The following is an 18,615-nucleotide window of genomic DNA, read 5'->3' as shown; positions in this document are numbered from 1 at the left end:
CTCATACTATCGTTGAGAAATGTATCTGGTCTGACCACTATTTTGCATTCTTTGAAATCAACACTAAGGCTCCTGCAACCTGCACTCAGCAGTCTTCTTCACCCAGTCTATCTCGGAACCTCCGGAATGTAACCCACAAGCTTTTCGTGCACTAGTCTCTCCCTTATTGCCCTCTTTAGAGGAAAACACCTCTCTTGAAGTTTTTATCTCTGGTTTTAGGCAGGCTCTTGACCAGGCGGCTTTTGATACATTAGCCCCTAAGAAACTCTCACATCAGAAAAAGTCTACCACTCTCAATGTTCCTTTCACATAAAAGGTAATTGAGACTAGAGCACAGAAGCAAAAATTGGAACGCGCCTGGCGAAAACATCCTACTGATTTCAATCTTTGTGCCTACAAACAGGCTGCTAAACTCTTAAAATCTGTGATTTTTAAGGCTAAGGAATCCAACTTAAATACTTGGATTCTGGTAGCAAAATCACAGCCCAGGTAAAACCTACAGGAACTAAAGGATGTACTACTACTTCCACAACACCTGTAGATAACAATTGGTGTCAACGTGTCCATGATGGTTTTACAGAGAAAACACGTAAACATCAGGACAATATACAAGACCAGGTAAAATTAGTGTCTGCTACTACAGATCTTACTCCCAGTGTGGTCAAATTACCTGTTCCTGATTTGGTACTTTTTGCATTCAATACAGTATCAGATGAGGAAGTCTTGGAAGTAGTCCACAAACTTAAACCTACCTCTTGCAGAGGCAATATCTTTCCAGCTACACTGTTTAAAGAGTTTATCTCTATACTAGTTCCCTGGGTCACAAGGTTTATAAATTGTTCCTTCCAAGAGGTCACTGTACCCGAAAACATCAAGGAGGCCTGGGTTACCTCCTTATTGAAGAAGGATAACCTTCATCTGGAAGAAGTTGGTAACTATCGCCCCATAACCAACGTTCCTTTTATCCTTACAATTCTGGATAAAATAGCATATATGCAGTACCAAATGTTTTTTGAAAGCCAGGACATTCTAGCAGTTCAGCAATATGGTTTTCGTCCGAATCATGGGTCTGAGACAGCTTTGCTAGATCTGAAGTTGCATATTGCAGGCATTATTGAAGAGGGAAATGCAGCGCTGCTTTTAATTTTAGATCTATCTGCCGCTTTTGATCTTGTGGATCATTGTTTTCTGGCGGATATACTATCTACTGTTGGCAGATGCTTCCCCTCTGCCACATCATGGTTCAAATCCTTTCTTGGTCCAAGAAGTATGAATGTTGCAAAAGATACTGCTTACTCCAACAGGTCTGCTCTTACTTGTGTGGTACCTCAGGCAGCCAAACCCAGTCTGGATGTCCACCCGCCAGACTGCACACATCCAACTGATAACCTCAACACCACACCTAATGCTAGGATGCAGCTACCATCCGGCAATAATTAAATCAGCTGGACACATAACTGGTGCACCCACGCACCCTATAACACCATCTCTCTACTGACCAGAACTGCGGTTCCCGAGGGCGTTCAACCTACCAGCGCTTTCAGATCATACCAATGATATATAGAGCGCTATATAAATGCAAAGTAACAGAACATAACATATTTTGGAAAGTGGACAAATTGCTTAATTTAAGGAATGAGCCTGGAAATACATTTCTCATTTCTCCCGCTTCCCCATCACCCTGTCTCGCCCTCCATTCTCAAACTGTCTCTATTTTCACTTCATCCCTTTCTTTACCTCTCTGCCACACCCCACGCTTCATGCCTGTGACAATTGATATGGCACTGAGCACTCTACAAAGAGCTCATCCTAGTTTACGGTCTCGTTGAAAACTTTTACAGTACATCAGAGCACTGTGTCCATCCATCCTTGTGTGGGTCTTTTAATGTGGCAGAGAGACTGCACCACCTGTAGCAGGCGCATTTTTGCTACCTTTCATTTTAAAAACCCCACCACCTCTTCTTTTGTTCCTTAATTGCGGCGTCACGCCCCCACCACTGCCAACCCTCTCCTGAACTAGAAAAAGGCAGGGATCATCGTACCTTCACCCGCACACCCCTCCTCCACTCAACAATTCACACTGCTAAGAGGAAAGGCATTGTTTTCTACTGCCTGGAGCTCTCGCGCATACAGGAGCATCAGCTTACTGTGCATTATACTCAGTGGTGGAAATGGAAAAAAGATCCCACAAGGGCTGAGGTGTGGGTGGTGTTCCGAGGGGGCAGAGCTAGCAGTCGGACTCCGCTCAAAGGAAATGTTATAAAAAAAATTAAAATGATGCAATATCTCCTTGTAGGGTATCTTTCCAAACGCTGCACTGTACATCAATTCCACTTTAAATCACTTCTATGGAAGTGGTGCACACAAAGTAAATGTTGTTAATGCAGTGATTTTTAGTACATTAAGGGATACATAGACTCGCTCTCCAGTAGAAGAGCTACCCGGGCTCAGCAGGTTGACAGACAGTTGCTGAGATGTTAAATATTAAAAGTGTTAATCGTATGACTTTTTGCAATTCCTTATTAAAAAAAAACAAGTTCTATAAAATGTGTTTGGCCAGGGGATGGGTTGGGCATAGTTAAGGCGGATGTAGGGGGTATTTCTGCTCATGTAATGAAAATCAAAAATTGGCACCCAGGAACGCACAGTTTAATTTCCTAATAACTGTCATCACAACAGAAATATTTATTTGTGATTAAGCAGTTTGACAAGCATATAACATCTTTATAAATATAACCTGTGATAAAACACAAAGCAAGTGGCACACAAATTACAGAGTATTGGTCTGGTAGTCTGGAAAAGAAAACACTTAAAAGAAGACTAGTGAACTAGTGAATGCAAGCAGCATTTTTGAGTTTTGAAAATACTTTGTTTTCAATTAAAGTGTAAAATGCACATTTGGAAAACAATAGTGTGCCCAGCATGTAGAAAGCCTGCTTTCAACAGTGATGCCCCACCCAGGTGATATTCATGACCTATTGATTCCCGTGGTGTCCCTTTCAGGACAGAAGAAAGAAACAGGCTGAGCAAATGAAATAGGGAAACGCGCGAGTGACGGCTGGGGAAAAGAGGACAGTGCAGATAAGGTCACTGAGCCCCCAGCTTTGCTGGTACTGAGGCCTGTCCCAAGATCAGGCCAGACATCTGATGCCGGATCTCGGAACGGCAAGAGCCGGCCCACTGACCAGCACTGATTATACTTCTGTGTATTTGCAAGGTATGGAAAGGCACATTGCTGAAACACGTGGAGTGTGGATGCAGTTCCCACACCCTCTTAGCGCTGAGAGTAATAAAGCAACGAGTATCACATTATATGTGCAAATAAATACTAATTGAACACATTTCATGTACTCATTTTGCAATATATCAAGTTCCATATTCATTGTAGGCTCAGTCTCGGTGTGGCATTGTGCGCTCTTTCGGCACAAGCCTTTGGTCACCAGCCGTTTCAGCGCAGCGTGTTGGCTGAAGATGGCCTTTTGGCATGGCCAGCAGGGCGCAGGCACCTAGCAGCACCGTATGTCTCCTCAAATATATGGTCATCCTAAACACTAATAAATGTAGTGACTAGGGTGACAGTATATTTAAGGAATGCCAGCTCAGCAAATGAAGCTCTACTTTAACACATAGAAACACATAGGCTGCTGTGTCCTGCAACTCATATATGTTGTGTATATGGCATGAGGAATATAGCTAGGGTGACCAGATTCTGAAAAAATAAATAAAAAAATAATTAAAAAAAAAAAAACAAGTAGGACTAGCACTGCCATCCCATTCAACCCCTCCCCCTAAACTCCTTCCTGGTTAGGGTCACACATTACAATAAATACAATGTCTAGCACTTCTACTTCCATATACAATGCAGATTCAGCTGTGAAAATGAGCATGTTGAAAATAAGAGATTTTGCTTTGCTTGTTAGTGGTTTCTTATCCACTCCCATGGCGCAGTCAGTAAATGCAAGCAGCACTAAATAGAAAGGTTAGCGCCAACTCAGGGGTGGAAGAGAAGTATTTGACAACTGTGATAACAAAGAAAGAAAACTGTTTATCATCAATTAACGTCACCTTGATTTGTTGCATTTCTGCAGTGGTCACCAACCCTGACCTAAAACTGGGAAGGGGTTTTTAAATAAAAAACCTCTTGGGACAGGACCTAATTCCGGTACGGTCCCAGCAAAACCGGGACGTCTGGTCACCCTAGATATAGCAACTTTTGTGTGAATGGAGTGTTCATTTAAAGTACAGCTTAATTGACAGAGGGCACCTTGTATACCTTAAATATACGGCCATCCAAACCACTGCATTTATTAATGTTTATAACAATATAAGGAGACATACAGCGCTCCACTGAATTGTCCTGCTCCCTCTATCCAGTGGTTGAAGTCTACTAAAAGAAGTAGTGAACTATGTTCCCTGCTATTCTGCCCCCACTCCCAACAAAGCCCACCATCACGCCCCTTCCATGCGCAACCCAAACCACCAAACAAGCACATCTGCAGCGCAGTGCACTTAAGTGCAAGTTTCAACTTCTTCCTACACTTTCATTTTGAAACTGAACTTACAATAAAAACATACGAAGAGTAACACTTTTTTTTTTTTAAGAGGATCACCGATCCCGCCCCCTTCGATCACTGCCTCTATCTAACAAGATCAGACAAAAAATGGTTGACAAGACAATTTCAAATGATCTGAAAACTAATTCCTTTTGTGGGGATTCACGACAAATGCCACCCCTCCCCACCCTGTGGTTATATGAAGGAAAACGAGATGAGAACAGGGGTACCCAGGAACTGCATTTTTTTATTTACTGTGGCAGAGCTGTTTGAATTTGCGGCACAAGGGTGTAGTGATACAGACGATTACTGGATGTTTCTGCCGAGTCAGTAGCAATAGGGTGCGGTACTGCAGTTCATTGAAAGGTGACCTAGCAGAGTCATTAGCATGGTATACAGTACTACCGATTGCTACTAAAAGGTTTCTGTGGACTCTGAACCCATTCTCCGCTGCTGCTGAAAACCGAGAAAGAATATAGCTGAACAGGCGCTCACTTGTTCCCACCTTAAGGCGATGTACCCCTTATGAAAAACAGGAAGAAGACAAAAAACACACACTGTTGGCAAAACCATCTCTCCTGTGAGCAATGTTTGTGGAAATGCGATTAGTGAGATTTTGTGTTATATGCAGCGCAGGTCCTCTCTAAAGTGTTCAAGAGATATCTGAAGTATAGATTTTGAGAAAACACTACCACAAGATCGGATACATGTTGAGAAGTTTCATTGCAGGAAGAGAACTTAGGTTCTTTACACTACACATCCTTTTGATGGACAACAAGGTTGTTAAGGTATACATGAAACTACAATCTTTCTGATTAGGATTTATGAGCTGGTATAATCCTGTGGTCTAGCGTGCATTTTTTCATTTTCTTGTCCTTATTCATTTTTTACATGTTTGGATGTCTTATCTTTTTTGGGTTGGATACACCCTAATGTAATGTTGCTGATGATTTTTCCTGATGAAGGACAATGAAATCTCAAATGCATTGGACATCGTCACATCAACCCTCTGTTCGTATCCAAATTAAAAAATACTTGATGAAGTATGATTCAATGACGTCCCTGAACTGAACTAGATAAAAGGAATCGGTAGCAGTTTTACCTGCAAGGAACAAGGTGGCACCACGGAAGGCTCCATGGTCCTTGTGTTGTCAATACCGGCTTGCCTCCCCACTTAGGGCAGTTTCTTTCTTTTAGTAAAAACAGATAAAAGGAGGTACAGCAGGTGAACGAACATCACGGCCTCCGTTTTGTGTGTTGGACTTTGGCTGTTCTAAATGGAGAACAGCGTCTTATTTCCCTAAATGCGTTCATATCTTCTCAAGGAATTGCTGCTTGCTGAGTTTCCTGGTGCACAATGCGTGCAAAGCTAAAGTCCCCACAGGTGCTTGTTAGTCGGGGCAGAGGGAGGCCCAGCAGTACCCTGACTCAGAAGCTGATTTTGGAGTTCTGTCCTGTCTAGCACAGGCCTACTTAAAGCCCTGATATGGTTCACACACTCCTCGCCCACCACCATTTTAGGGCTACATTGTGGATGCTAGTGAAATACCTGTTAAAACCATGTAATTTGCCTTTGATGGCTGTGCTTACTTGGATGTGCTTTGACACTGTACAGCCGGAAGAGGACACTGCCACCTTTCTCTCATTCTCACGTACTACGTGCCTCCTTCTTCAGGGTTGTCTCTCGGGCTCCGGGTATAGGATAGCACAGTCATGGCCCCGTGGCAGGCCTCCTCCACTTGTTGCACCTGTCGCCTACTCAGTCGCTCTCTCCAGGCTCCAACTGCCTCACGTGCATCACGCGCAGAGATAAGAAAAGGCTTGTCAGAGGGGTATCCAGGTCCACGGGTCAAGTTCAATGCAAAGGCCTCAAGCTCAGGCAATGGGGCAAGCCCAGCAAAACGCAGAAGACGTGCAAGTTGCTGGCTTGGCTCCTGCACCAAATCCTCATAGCGGAGGCTTGCATACCGGCGACGCAGCGACTCCGGAAGTGGTGGGTGAGGAACAGTGGAAGAGAAAAGCAGCAGGTCGTTTAGCCAGGCATCACAGATTACCTCAAGTGCACGACTGAGGAAGGCCTCTGTGCGAGGCAAATGGGGGCCATGAGCCCCAGGCGGTGGCAACAACAGGTGGCGCAAAGACTCCTCCCTGTGGCGACTGCGCAGCACTTGCACACTCTCTCGCAGCAGCGCTTGCTTTGACTTGAGCCGCGAGTTGTGCACCGCACGGGGGTCACGGAAGAGCTGGATGATTCTCAAGTTGAGGGCTGGATCCTGTAGAAGAGGAAGCAGCACACCTGCATCCAGTAGTCGTACATCCTTGATAACCACAGCCGGATAACGGCGGCACTCAGCCTCCAGTTCTTGCAATGGTCGTGGCGGGCATCTACGCCGGCACTCAGCACCATCCAGCAATCCCAACTGGGAACGTGACTGGCTGGAAGTCGGGCAGAGGGGCGGTGAGCAAATTACTTTGTTAGTATTCCAGCCAAAGATACTGTTGGTGCTTAGATTGGCTTGCTGGCTCCATGGTCCAGGCGAGTAAAGGCGCAACACAGAGAAGTCACAAAGGAAGAGCGAGCGCAGCATGTCCCGCAATGCGCCCTGCAAGCTCTCTGCATCTCCCGGATACAGCGCTTGCCAGAGATGCCACATGGGCTCATACAGGTAAAAGACATCATGGTGTTGGTTAAAGAGTTCTCCTAGGAAAGAGGAGCCAGTCCTCCAAGTGGCGTGCAGGTAGATATGTTGCTTGGGCCCTTGGCTGGGATTCACATCCTCTGGAATGGGCCCTTCATGATCAACTGTTTCTCCATCCTCAATGTTCCAGACAGGCAAGCTGCCCCCCAGGCTAGGTGGGCAGTGGCGAGCAGGGACCTCCTCCTGCTGCCCACCCTGAACCACAACACCTCTCCACCAACTGCTGTACCCCAGCAGGCAAGGCAGTAGCAACAGAAGCAAGGTGTAAAGCAACAGCAACAGCAGGCACTTACGCTGACGCCTCCTTTTCATGTGTGCAGGTACTCACCCTGCGCTGGGCAAGGTTAGGGGTGCCAATGAGGTGGCTCTGACTGGGGCTTGAAGGTGGTGGCAACAAGGACCCCACGGTAGCATTCCACTACGCTACTAGCTCTGAAGGTTCAAGAAAAAAGGACACATGGAACGCATACCAACCCTCTAGTTTGAAAGACACTGCCATTTTTAAAGCAAAAGGATGGATGTTGCTGAACCTTTCACTCTACCACAAGTGAGCGAGTAAGTAAAAGTTTGTTGCCTTTTGTTCCAACATGGGTTCCAAGACATTAGCATGTATGACAAAGTTGCCTATAGTGCCTGGCCTCGGGTCTGCTCCACCCATTGCTGTGCGGTCCTTCTCCTCTGGCTGTTTTCTCCTAATCGTCGGGCTATTTTCGCATTGACCCAGGGGTCTGTCCCTCCGTCTCTCCGGGTTGCTTTCTGTACCCACTCTCTCTTTCGGGCTCCGCCCACGCTGCGTTCTCCTCTGCTGGAGTGTGGGACTCTAGTCCTCCGCAGGCTGCGCGTTGCCTCCTCCCTGTCCCCAGGCTAGGTTCCCTTCGGCTGCGCGTAGCCGTCTTTGCCGCCGCTGTGCCTCGCCTCCTTCAGCGTCGAAGCGGACTCCTTACTGGGCTTGGGCTCAGCGCGCCCCGCCTCCCCACCTTGCAGACACGCCCACCGAAGATTTCCACCAGAAACCAAAAGAACTCTCTCCCAGCAAAGCTGCCTGTCTAGAGGACCCCTGTGCGTCGCTGGAGTTCAAAACATTGGCAACGGCGATGTGAAGGGAGGGGGGCGCGAGCGCACGCACCACAGGGTATCCCGGCCCTTTCGGAAGGGTGACTCAACCGCCATCGTTGCCCTTCCAGCTGTGCCAGCCTCTGCCTCTCTTCGCTGCCGCCTGCCAATTCTTTCCCATCGCCTTGCAACGTCTCCCTGAGAGGAGGGGTCCTCTTGAAATACTTCTTAATGTCTATACATAGATGCCGCCGTTTGCGAACATGAGGAACAACACGTACGTCGATGTACACCGAATTCGGTGCTTTTTTGGGGGGTGGAAAAGTAAAGTGGCTTGTGTGTGCCCATGACGTATTTGTGGGGGCCTCTTTGGCGACGATTGAGAAGTTAAAATATAAACGCGAACGCTCTTGTTTTTGGCACAGATATACTGCCTGACTGGAGAGCACAGTGAGAGAGCAAAGCGTGTCTTTTCCCAGGGCCAGACTCTTGGGTCTTTTCAACAGTCCCAAGCATAAACCGACTAGCGCAGGATTCTCTTTCCTTTAGAAACAATTATTTTTGTCGATGTTTTGAGCCGAACACTCCAGACAATGGAAATAGAGCCGTATCTCAAAAATTCGATTCCAATTGATGTATTCGTTTTTACCGCTGTCATTTTCCTTTCGGAAGCCTATGATGAAAGCAGAGAGGCCTCTCTTTGGTATTGTCCATGCTCCCCTTTCCCACGATAGACTCGGCGGTAGTGATTTTATGGCACGCGTTCAGGGATTTTTAATTGCGTAAGAGACAGAAGTTCTTTGTAACATGTTACCAAAAATGAATGCGGAACCTTTCTGCAGAGTTCCTTCCCCATACAGCTTCATCGCACACCCCGCAGGCCCAACTTCCGACCCTGTTGCGATCTAGTTATTGACATCTCTTTGAGGCACTTTCTGTAATTGTTCCTAGAAGAAAATAATCTACATACACATGCACACCTACTTAAAATGTATGCATGTTAACCTTTAAAGAATGACCCTCGTTGTGGCTGGACCGCACTAACAACCTCCAATAGATGAGCTTGCATACGAGGTTGCTAGAATCTATGGTTTGAAGAGGAACCACGAGAGGGCGCTCTAGAGCAGCGCCTTCCCTATGATTCCCCACCCTGGTATCTGAGACAGCCTTAGAAACAAGACAAGTCAAGCACATGTTTATGTGGTCGATTACATAGCAATTGTAAATATTAAATTAAGGCAACAAAGATAATTAATCTACTGACTACTGCGGTATGTAATTTGTTGTTTCGAAAAACTTTAGAGTGGACTAGTACATTACCAGAAATTGACTGATTAAAGGGTTATCAAAAAGTTGCTGTTTGCACGCCAGATCCATATTGTATGAAACGTTCCGCCCGTGTCTAAATTACCTTTTAAAACCTACCCATCTGAAATTCCTATTCTCGTCCCCTCTTCCCTCGCACATGAGCTGCATCCATGTGATGTAAAGTGGTCTTGTATACAGTACATGTAATAGTATTCGGAAAATGTCACTTTTTTATGGGCACATTGGCCAGCTGTTTTGGCTATGCTTTGGCCCCAATCTATCGGCGACGGTGACGAATTGCCACCTGGCAAGTTTGCAACGCCCTGGCTTTTGGTGCAGGAAGTTCGAAACCCAAAAGGTTAATCTGCAAACCAGATTCCCCTTCTTGTCAACTCCATGCCAAAAGCATGGTGTACTTGTGCCCAGCTGCATCAGTAGCATGATCCGCAGCGCCTGCTCTACTCGTGGTGTAGATTTGGAGCATTTTTAAAATTATAGAGGAGGGACTACAAGAAATAAAATGAGACAGTTACATTCAACCGTCAGGGCCAGGAATGAGAGGCTGTGAGGGAGAATTCATGCCAGCATATATATATATATATATATATATGTGTAAAAATATCAATTCATGTTATCGATGAAACGTTGTCACTTTTTGGGGAACAAGAGGAATTTTTATATGGCCTCCGTGGAGTACACTGTAGTGATAAGTTTGAAAGGAACATCATAAAAAAGGTACCTTGTGGATGAAAGAGGGAGATTAACAGAGAGATAAATGGTAGGTACCTGTGGACACAGGGAGTGTGTGGATCTCATTGATTATTATTAAAGGAAAGATGACACAGGTGAGTGCAAGTGAACGATAGTGAGGTAAACAGTGGTTTCAAAATGATAGCATGTCTCCTAAGTAGAGTGTAGCAGGTGTATGTAAATATAGTGTGTATAAATATAAGTATGGCCATATCAATTGAAGAAGGTAAAGGAGAACCCTACATAGAAGAAGGTGGAGTTACCTTTTTATGATTAAATCAATGTAAAGTATTGAACATTTATATATCTTTAATGAGTAACAAATATATATTAGAGATGTGTTATGTTTTAGTTAAAAAAACATAAAAATATTGTAAATTGAAGTGTTAGGCAAACATTGTATATACATATGCCACACTTGTCTGCACTTGAAGGGCTGGGACGGATTCAGCGTTAGCCCAGTGTGCCTGCCTGGAGTTCTGTAATAATTCGCCATGTTTTTGGCATTAACCTCCTGTGATCAGGTGCGCAAGACGTGCCATCCTGCAGGAAAAGCCCTGACGTGCCTTGGGGAGTGGTTGCCTGTGTGCGCAGCGCAACAGAAACGGTGTCAAGCACAGGGCCAGCAAGTACAAGGGTATCACAGCGTGCACCATTTTCCTTTCCAGTCACCGGGAGAAGGCCTGCAACGGGGTGGTTTGTCCCTGTAAAGTTATGGTTGAGATTGGGAGCTTTGCGCTCCATCACTGCTGAGAGGTACTGATGCGGTCGGCATAACAACCAACGGCCGAGCACATTGGCCTTCAGAGCGCCATGTTCTCATTGGGAACTTTCAATCCACACAGAATGCGGTGTCCAGTTCTTCGCTCATCCGTTGCAGGAGCTGCCAGTTGGTTTCCGTGTGGAGAGGGGGAAAAGCAACCACATGTTTTCCATTGCTGTCCTGATGGTGGTTAAAGGAACGTTAAGTCCCAATGAGGATCGGGACTTCCACCGGGCCTTATGCCCACAAGGTACTGTACAGGAAATATTTCCTGCACGCTGCAAGTTCAAGTGGAACATGCCTAGCTGTATTAACGTGCAGCAGAGTTGTCCTGGCCCAAGAGCTGGCCATTAAAGCAGTGTTCTGTGTATAAAAAAACACTTTACGTTATGGAAAGTGGTAAGTAGTGATCTCTCTTAAAGCATCCAATGTATTTTATGTTATGAAATATGATGGTTCTTTTGCGTGTGACTGGCAGTACATGAGTTGAATGTAACTACCAATTTCTCTTGTTTGCATTTTTTGAACAGTGGATGCCTGTCTAGTTGGTATGTTGCTCAGCGCACCATCATAGTATGCGGTATGGGTGCACCATTGTTGCAGCATGCTGGACACCAGGGGTGCAGAAAGGGGAAGCAAAGATATTGTGCACAGTAAACAGAGGTAGTACACTTTGCATGTCGAAATTATTTTAACATTAAATGCAAGTTCAGCACCTTTAAGCACCTTTAAGCCGTTTTATAGGCTTTTCAGCTTTAGAGCTGCTACAAGCAGCAAAGACTGTTAAGGTTACCAATTGTTGGGTGTCCTGACTCACGTTTGGACTATTATGCTGCAACATTTGGTGCTGTGGGCTTAGAAAATCCAAGATGGCTGAAAAAGCCCACATTGCGCCAGAATCCAGGAAAACTGCGCAGTTTTGGCGCACACCAAAATGTTCCCCTGACCTGCCACCCACCAGTGCAAGCGTGATGGGCCAGGAGTGCCATGAGTGAAATGTGTGCCAAAGGAAAAACAGCAGTGCCGGTTGGCTCAAAAAGCGCTTTGAAATCACTTTTGTTTCTCTGAAATGCAAGCTAAAAATGCCTATTTTAAACATTGCAAGATATTCAAAAATCTCACTGAACACCAGCAGACATTTGGCAGAATGTATTCTTGTGTGCATACAAAATCTGGAAAGATGAAGAGCCCAAAACAATGTTTATAATGAAACTGGTTGAGCTGTGGATGTCAGCAGCTAAGTTAAATTGGACTGAAAGACACTAAATCTAAATGTTTAAAATAAATAAGTGACCTACTGTTGAGTGTCACATAGTTTGCAACTGTTAAATGTCATAGTTTTGAACTTAGAATCCGCATTCTAGCTGCATGTGTAAAAATTGTAAGTTTGATTTGGATGAAGAAAAACTGGGAACAAAAGTGATATTTAGGTGAAGCCTGGCTTAAAGAGATTGAACAACTACCTGACAACTACCCCCAACGGGAGTTGAAACTTGCTCAACAAATTTTCCCAGACCTGGCCTGCATTCTCCTGCCCTCACCAAAGGGAGATGACACCTCTCTGATTGGATTAGGGGAGGAGCAGCTGGGGACTGCAGGAAACTGAACAATGAGCCTTCCATGGCTCAGGCAAATGGTAATTCAGGGGGGTCGTAAATGGCTTCCTCTTGAGAGAAACGGGGAGGGGCAATGCCTCTGTGAGCAACTTGAGTTGGAGGAAGTGGACAAACCAGAAATTCCACTGTGTGCTTTGGGAAACCACACCCCTCTGGGGCAGAGCATAATTTTAAAAAGATGGATAATTCATAGTACGGACTTGTCAAAATTATATAATTAATGTCATTCTTGTGATTTTTCTGTGCACATTTTAAGAGGTGTTAGGACTCTTTACCATGTTCTGAGGCAAAACCCCATGAATTATGGAGATTGCAGACACGGGGTTCACACTAGAAAAATGAACATTTACTGGAATATGTGTAGAAAGGCGGTGTACATCTGTGTCATTTTTGGTAAAAATACAATATTGGTAAACCAACCAAAAAGCGTAAAATGTTGTCATTTCTTAATCCAAGCTCTTAGAAACATCAGAGTTGGAACAGAAACTACCTTATGTGATATATGATGTGTATATGTAATGTCAACCACTTGTGTATCTGGGAAATGTGTTTAGTTATGAAAATTATTTTCTAAAGTAAAAGCAAAGGGGTGTTTCTTCAATAGACTGTAAGACTCTAACTCACTGCTCCCTTCTCAAATCAGGGACCAAAGAATCCTTTGACCTATCAAATCACGAGAGGGCTGGGCATGCAGAATGAGCCGACCCACCCACTTTCTAAAGACATGAAAAGAGCCACTGGAAGCTAGACAGGGACATTCATTTTCCAACCTTCAACTGAATTCCTGCGCAGCACTCTGACAGAGAACTCCAGAACTCCAGAGATCCAGACTAACCCCAGAACAAAAACTCCAAAGAGCTGAACTCTTCAGCAGGCCTCAAAATCTTTTGCAAACTATTCAACCGCCGGGCTGTGCGGTTTGCTGCTTGCTAAGAGTCCTGTGTATCCAGAACTGCAGACCAGACCGCTGTGAACAGAGCCAGTGCCTGATTGACCCGCCGAGCAGAGAGAACCGCAGCTAAACCTGTTGACCAGATCCGTGACAAGGCCATTCCTTTCAAATTTATAGTGTGAGTACCCAGCTAGAACTGTGCAGAACCCATCTCTTAGCTTAAAATAATCTGATTCAAAACATTTGAACATGTCTCCAGAACTGCATCATAGGAATCGTGTGTCCCTTCTCCGATTTTAAACCTGTAAAGTGTCATTTTGCCATTTTCAATCATTTAATTTCTGAAAAACTACCTTCACGAAATCGTCTGTATCTCTTGAACCGTTTTTAAAGCTAAGATTCTGGGCTTTCCAACGAAACCGACCTTCTATTCATTATACTTTTTCCATAATCGCGCTCGATGCACTCGGAAAAAGTGCTGCGATTTGCGATTTGGCTCAAATTTCTTCACTTGTCAAAATAGCAGCTTCTTGCTTTCCTTTGCTGAAATTCGTTTGCAACCTGACAATCATTCATAGAGCATTGCTAAAGTGATCCTGAACTAATTTAAAGTCGCTATCAGCCACCCTGAATCTCTTATAGGCAATTAAAAATCATTTTTAGCATATCTTTCCCTTCTTTGCAAACCACATTTAAAGTATTTTGCCTGTGTTTCAAAATCATCCCTGGTGCTATAAGCTTGCTAGGGGGGAACTGAATTCGTATTGTACTGTGATTGTATTCCTGAAGACTGTGTGTGTTACTTCCATCTCCTTACATTGCATAGGGGGGGAGTGAACTGTCAGAGAAAAAGTGATCATATTATCTTTTGCTGAAATCATATCAAGTTTATTTCTGTACTGCATTTTATTCATCTTTGCATCTCCTTGAAACCATAAAGCATTCTCAGCTACCTTGTTCTTTCCATACCAACTCCTAAGTAATAAAATAAGTGTGCTAGTGTAAGATTATCCATTGTTGATCAACATCATATTCTTAAGTGTGATAGAATATTAATTTATTATAAAAGCGTGATATATATTGTTAAATATTCAATAAATCTTTTAATTTGCAAAACAAACCTACTTCTTGGCTCAGTGGGGTCAGGGGGATTCTAGGAGAGGGGCGTTATACAAGGGTTCATCATCCAGATTATAACTTGTCATAACAATATATAAATAAGGGCTTCCCTTGAGCAATCCCAGACAAGGCACTGACTTAGTGGGAATGCTTGATTGGAGTCATTAACAGAGTGGGGGCTCGTAGCCGGGGATTCTGGATTAGATCCACCGCTTGTGCAGCTTAATACAGTGTACTAACTGATAGGATACATAAATCCTGTTGGATCACCATGCTGTGCTACGCTGTGAAAACACCCCTCAAAAAGGAGCACTCTCAAGAAACGGTCTGTTTTGCAAAATAAAATACAAACTTCTGTAAGTCAGGAAGGAAATCAACTTCCAGAATGACGACACTGGTAGACATCAAAATAGCCAGAGAGCACTTCTTACATAAGCTATTTGTGAGAGGTGAGTAGGCTCATCAGGACCAGGCGGTCTGGTTGCAGGCAATCGCACCCCAGATCACTGAAACGGGGTCAGACATATGGAGAGATCAGGGTCCACTACATGTGGCCCTGAGTGAACTATATATGGCTCCTAAAGCTAAAGATGAACACGACAAGATTGTCAGGATAGCAGCATATTTGTATCTATATATGGGAGCCATACAGGACAAATGTGCTGAAGGCCAAGATCTGGCAAATAGGCAACAGATGGCATTAGAAAAGGCCCAATCTGACCTGGTCTCTTCCGAGCAGAGGCTGCACAGGAGTTAGAAAATGATAGTAGACAGTACACTATTAAAATAAAGGAGGATATGGATATCTTGCAACAGGAAAAGGCTGACCAGGATACCAGAATTCTGGCTTTGCAGAAGGAGTACCAAGACAGTTTGGACTCCTTACTGCAGTGCCAGAAAAAGCTGGAGCAACAGATCAATTTCAACAGGGCATGCACAGAGCAGGTAGCCACCCTGCAAATCCAACTAGACAGAGAGAAAGAGGAAAGCAATACATTGATTTTGAAAGACCTGGATACCCAGGCAGAGTTTGATGAAGAGCGCCAGAAAGCTGGTGCCCTTCAACGGCAGAGGGACGACCTGGCGGCACAGATGCAGGCTCTTACTCAGGAAAGGGATACCGTAGGCCAGGAAGTCTGCCACTTAAAAAGGAAAATGGAAGAAAATCACCTGGCCCTCCAGTTACTGGGAGACCTCCAAAAAGAGCACCACGACTTGTTAGAGCACACCAGGAGGTTGGAAGATGCTCTGGCAAGAAAGGAGCAGGCCAGTAGGGATGGTACCCAGGAGGTAACCACCCTGCAGCAAAGAATGGCCCAGTATTCCAGGACCAATCAGGAGGCGCAGAGAGAAAATGAGGCTCTCTGTCAGCACAATGATAGGCTCCAGCAACAAGTAGCCATGCAGGAGAGACTGATAGAGTCTTGTAAGGCCTTAACTGAGGAACTGAAAGTGCAGGCTCTTGCATTGCAACAGGGAGCAGGGACTGACAGAGATGATGTTCGCTGGGAAAGGGAAACACCTGAGCATACCTCAGGAGCCCCAGCACCAGAGGCCTTCATCTCTCCCAGTCCTTGGACTCTGCCACCCCATGTGCCCTGGCGCACATGAGCACAGGGCCACAGGGATGGCAGATTACTATCCAGCCAAAAGTATGGGGTTCATAGGCGAGTACCTCCCAGGAATGGATGGGCGGGCATCCGGGTATGGGCACCCAAGCACAGTGCAATTTAGTGGGGAACCCCAGGAAAGTAGACCCACTAAGGGCATCCTAAAAACCTCTGCCCAGTTAGGTCAGTGGGGGGGTACCCATCAAATCCTGGCAGCAAGGAGGGATCTGAAGACACCTCTGAGCGGCCCAGGACACAGGAGACCAGGTCCCCTCATTCTGCCAGCCATTCCCAGGCTCGCAGAATCCGGGAAAACCTGGAAGATCAGACGGGCACCTCTGGGAGCAGTGCCTCTGAGTCAGAGGATGAGTAGACCAGGGTTACCCGAACCAAAAAGGCCAATAAGGCAAAAAGGACGTTGCTTAAGGACCCCTTAAAGCAGATCAAGGCAATAAGGAGTGTCATCACCCCTTATCACAAGAACGCCAAGTATTCTGTTTGGGAACACTTGGAGCTTTATGAGCAAATGATGGAGACTTTCCATTTGAAGGACAGCAGTAGCTGCATCCAGTACGTCAAATGGACATTCTCCCCAGAATACTCCAGTTTCTTTGAGGGGCTGGAGGACCAAAATCATTCAAGATGGTCCACCTATAGGGTGGCCATCTTGAAACATTTTTCTGTTCATAGAAATCCTCAAGAGGCTCGCAAGGCAGCCTACAATTTGCAATGTGGGGAGGATCAGGCCCCACAAGAATTTGTGCAGGAGTTAAAGCGTGCTTTTGCTCGGACTACAAAAAGGGAACACACGGACAGTAAAGAATTTGTTAATAAGTTTTTCCATGCCTTACCCAAATACATAATGACCCAGCTCGTGAGAGACTTGCACGAGAAAAGATCTTTAGACTGGGTCATTGAGCAAGCCACCCGCATCTATGAGGTGCAGAAACCGGTGGAAAATAAGAATCAGCCCAAAAACCCCAAAACCAACAGCACCCCTGCTGCTGCCAAGGTGGCAGAGGTAAAGGTCGCCCCCGTTTTAGATTTGGAGATGGGGGGACTTAAAAACCTGCCGGCACAAATAATTCTAAGCCCAGAAGGCCCTTGGGCCAGTCACAGACAGGGAGTCAAGGAGGTAATCCCAGAAATGGGGTCCCTCACTCCCCTGACTATGTAAGTCCCTGCTACAAGGGAAACAGACCCATCCTGGGTTACGTGTGGACTCCTCCAGCCCAAGGGGGGGGGATCCAGACAAGCACCTGACCCAGGGAACTTCCCTCCTAACTTCCCACAGGAGGGCAGAAATTCCCCAAATCCTGGGCAGAACTTGTTCCCCAGGTATCCACCCAACTTCCAGCCCCAAAATCATCCATCCTTCTTTCGCCACTTCCCTGAGCCCAGACAACCTAATCCGGGAGAGGGAAGACCAAGGGTGGATGGGTACCCAAATCTTCCCAACCCGGGGTACTACCAGAGAAGGGATAGCTACCCTTCCCGGGATCAGCCCAGGGGAGAAAACAGAACCCGTATCAGCCTGAGCGGGTTTCCCAACTTGAGCGCCAGGTCCAAAATATGGCACGGGATCTGGGTCACATACTGAGGGCTCAACAGAAACCTCAGATGCCACTGCAGAATGCCCCAAACTCTGGGCCTGGTGCTCCAGAACAATGACGGGAGCAGCACCCCGACAACCCACCGGTTCCCAGGGAGGAGGCACAAGGGGAATGGGGGTGTAAAGCCTTGGAGGAAGCTTCCTTTCCCACTTGTAAACAGCCCCTGGAAACCCAGGAACTGGAAACAAAATCTCCTACCCCTGAAAGTCTGCCACCCAAGGAGCAGAGAGGAGGTAGGAGAAACAAAGGACCCAGACAGACCCATTTTGTGGAGGAGGTACAGGTCTTCCAATTTGAGGGAGAGGGATCCTCAGAGGATCCTGGGAAAAGGATCTTCTCCTTCAGAGATGGGGTAACTCCTCCCAAGGAAAAATGGGTCCAAAGGGATTCCAACCCAGACTGGGTAGATGTGGGGATTGAGCTGTCGCCGCCCATCATTCTATCCCAGAACCAACAAGACCGAAAACCCTTGGTTCAAACCCATCCTGGTGACTGCCTCCAAAAAGGGGGAAGGGCGGCCCAGAACCGGAACTAGGGGAACCTAAAACCGAATCAATAGACTGGGTAGATGTGGGGATTGAGCTGTCGCCGCCCATCATTCTATCCCAGAACCAACAATACCAAAAACCCCTGGTTCAA

The 18,615-nt window shown here is 45.8% G+C and overlaps 1 protein-coding gene across 1 annotated transcript; it reads right to left on the bottom strand.

Moving 5' to 3' along the window:
- Window positions 1-6,143: 6,143 nt before the first annotated feature.
- CHST7 (carbohydrate sulfotransferase 7) lies at window positions 6,144-8,575 on the bottom strand. The gene has a single exon (XM_069636614.1). The coding sequence runs from the start codon at window positions 7,562-7,564 to the stop codon at window positions 6,209-6,211; it is 1,356 nt and encodes a 451-aa protein (XP_069492715.1). The 5' UTR covers window positions 7,565-8,575; the 3' UTR covers window positions 6,144-6,208.
- Between the last annotated feature and the right edge of the window lie 10,040 nt (window positions 8,576-18,615).

This window comes from Ambystoma mexicanum, chromosome 7p (genome assembly GCF_040938575.1).
Source record: "Ambystoma mexicanum isolate Mex_15411 chromosome 7p, UKY_AmexF1_1, whole genome shotgun sequence".
Classification (NCBI taxonomy): domain Eukaryota; kingdom Metazoa; phylum Chordata; class Amphibia; order Caudata; family Ambystomatidae; genus Ambystoma; species Ambystoma mexicanum.
The sequence above is the reverse complement of the archived record's forward strand: the minus strand, read 5'-3'. Positions and strand labels throughout refer to the sequence as shown.

Bases quoted from the DNA above. Each gene is read 5' to 3' on its own strand.
- CHST7 (XM_069636614.1), bottom strand. From the start codon at position 7,564: ATGAAAAGGAGGCGTCAGCGTAAGTGCCTGCTGTTGCTGTTGCTTTAC.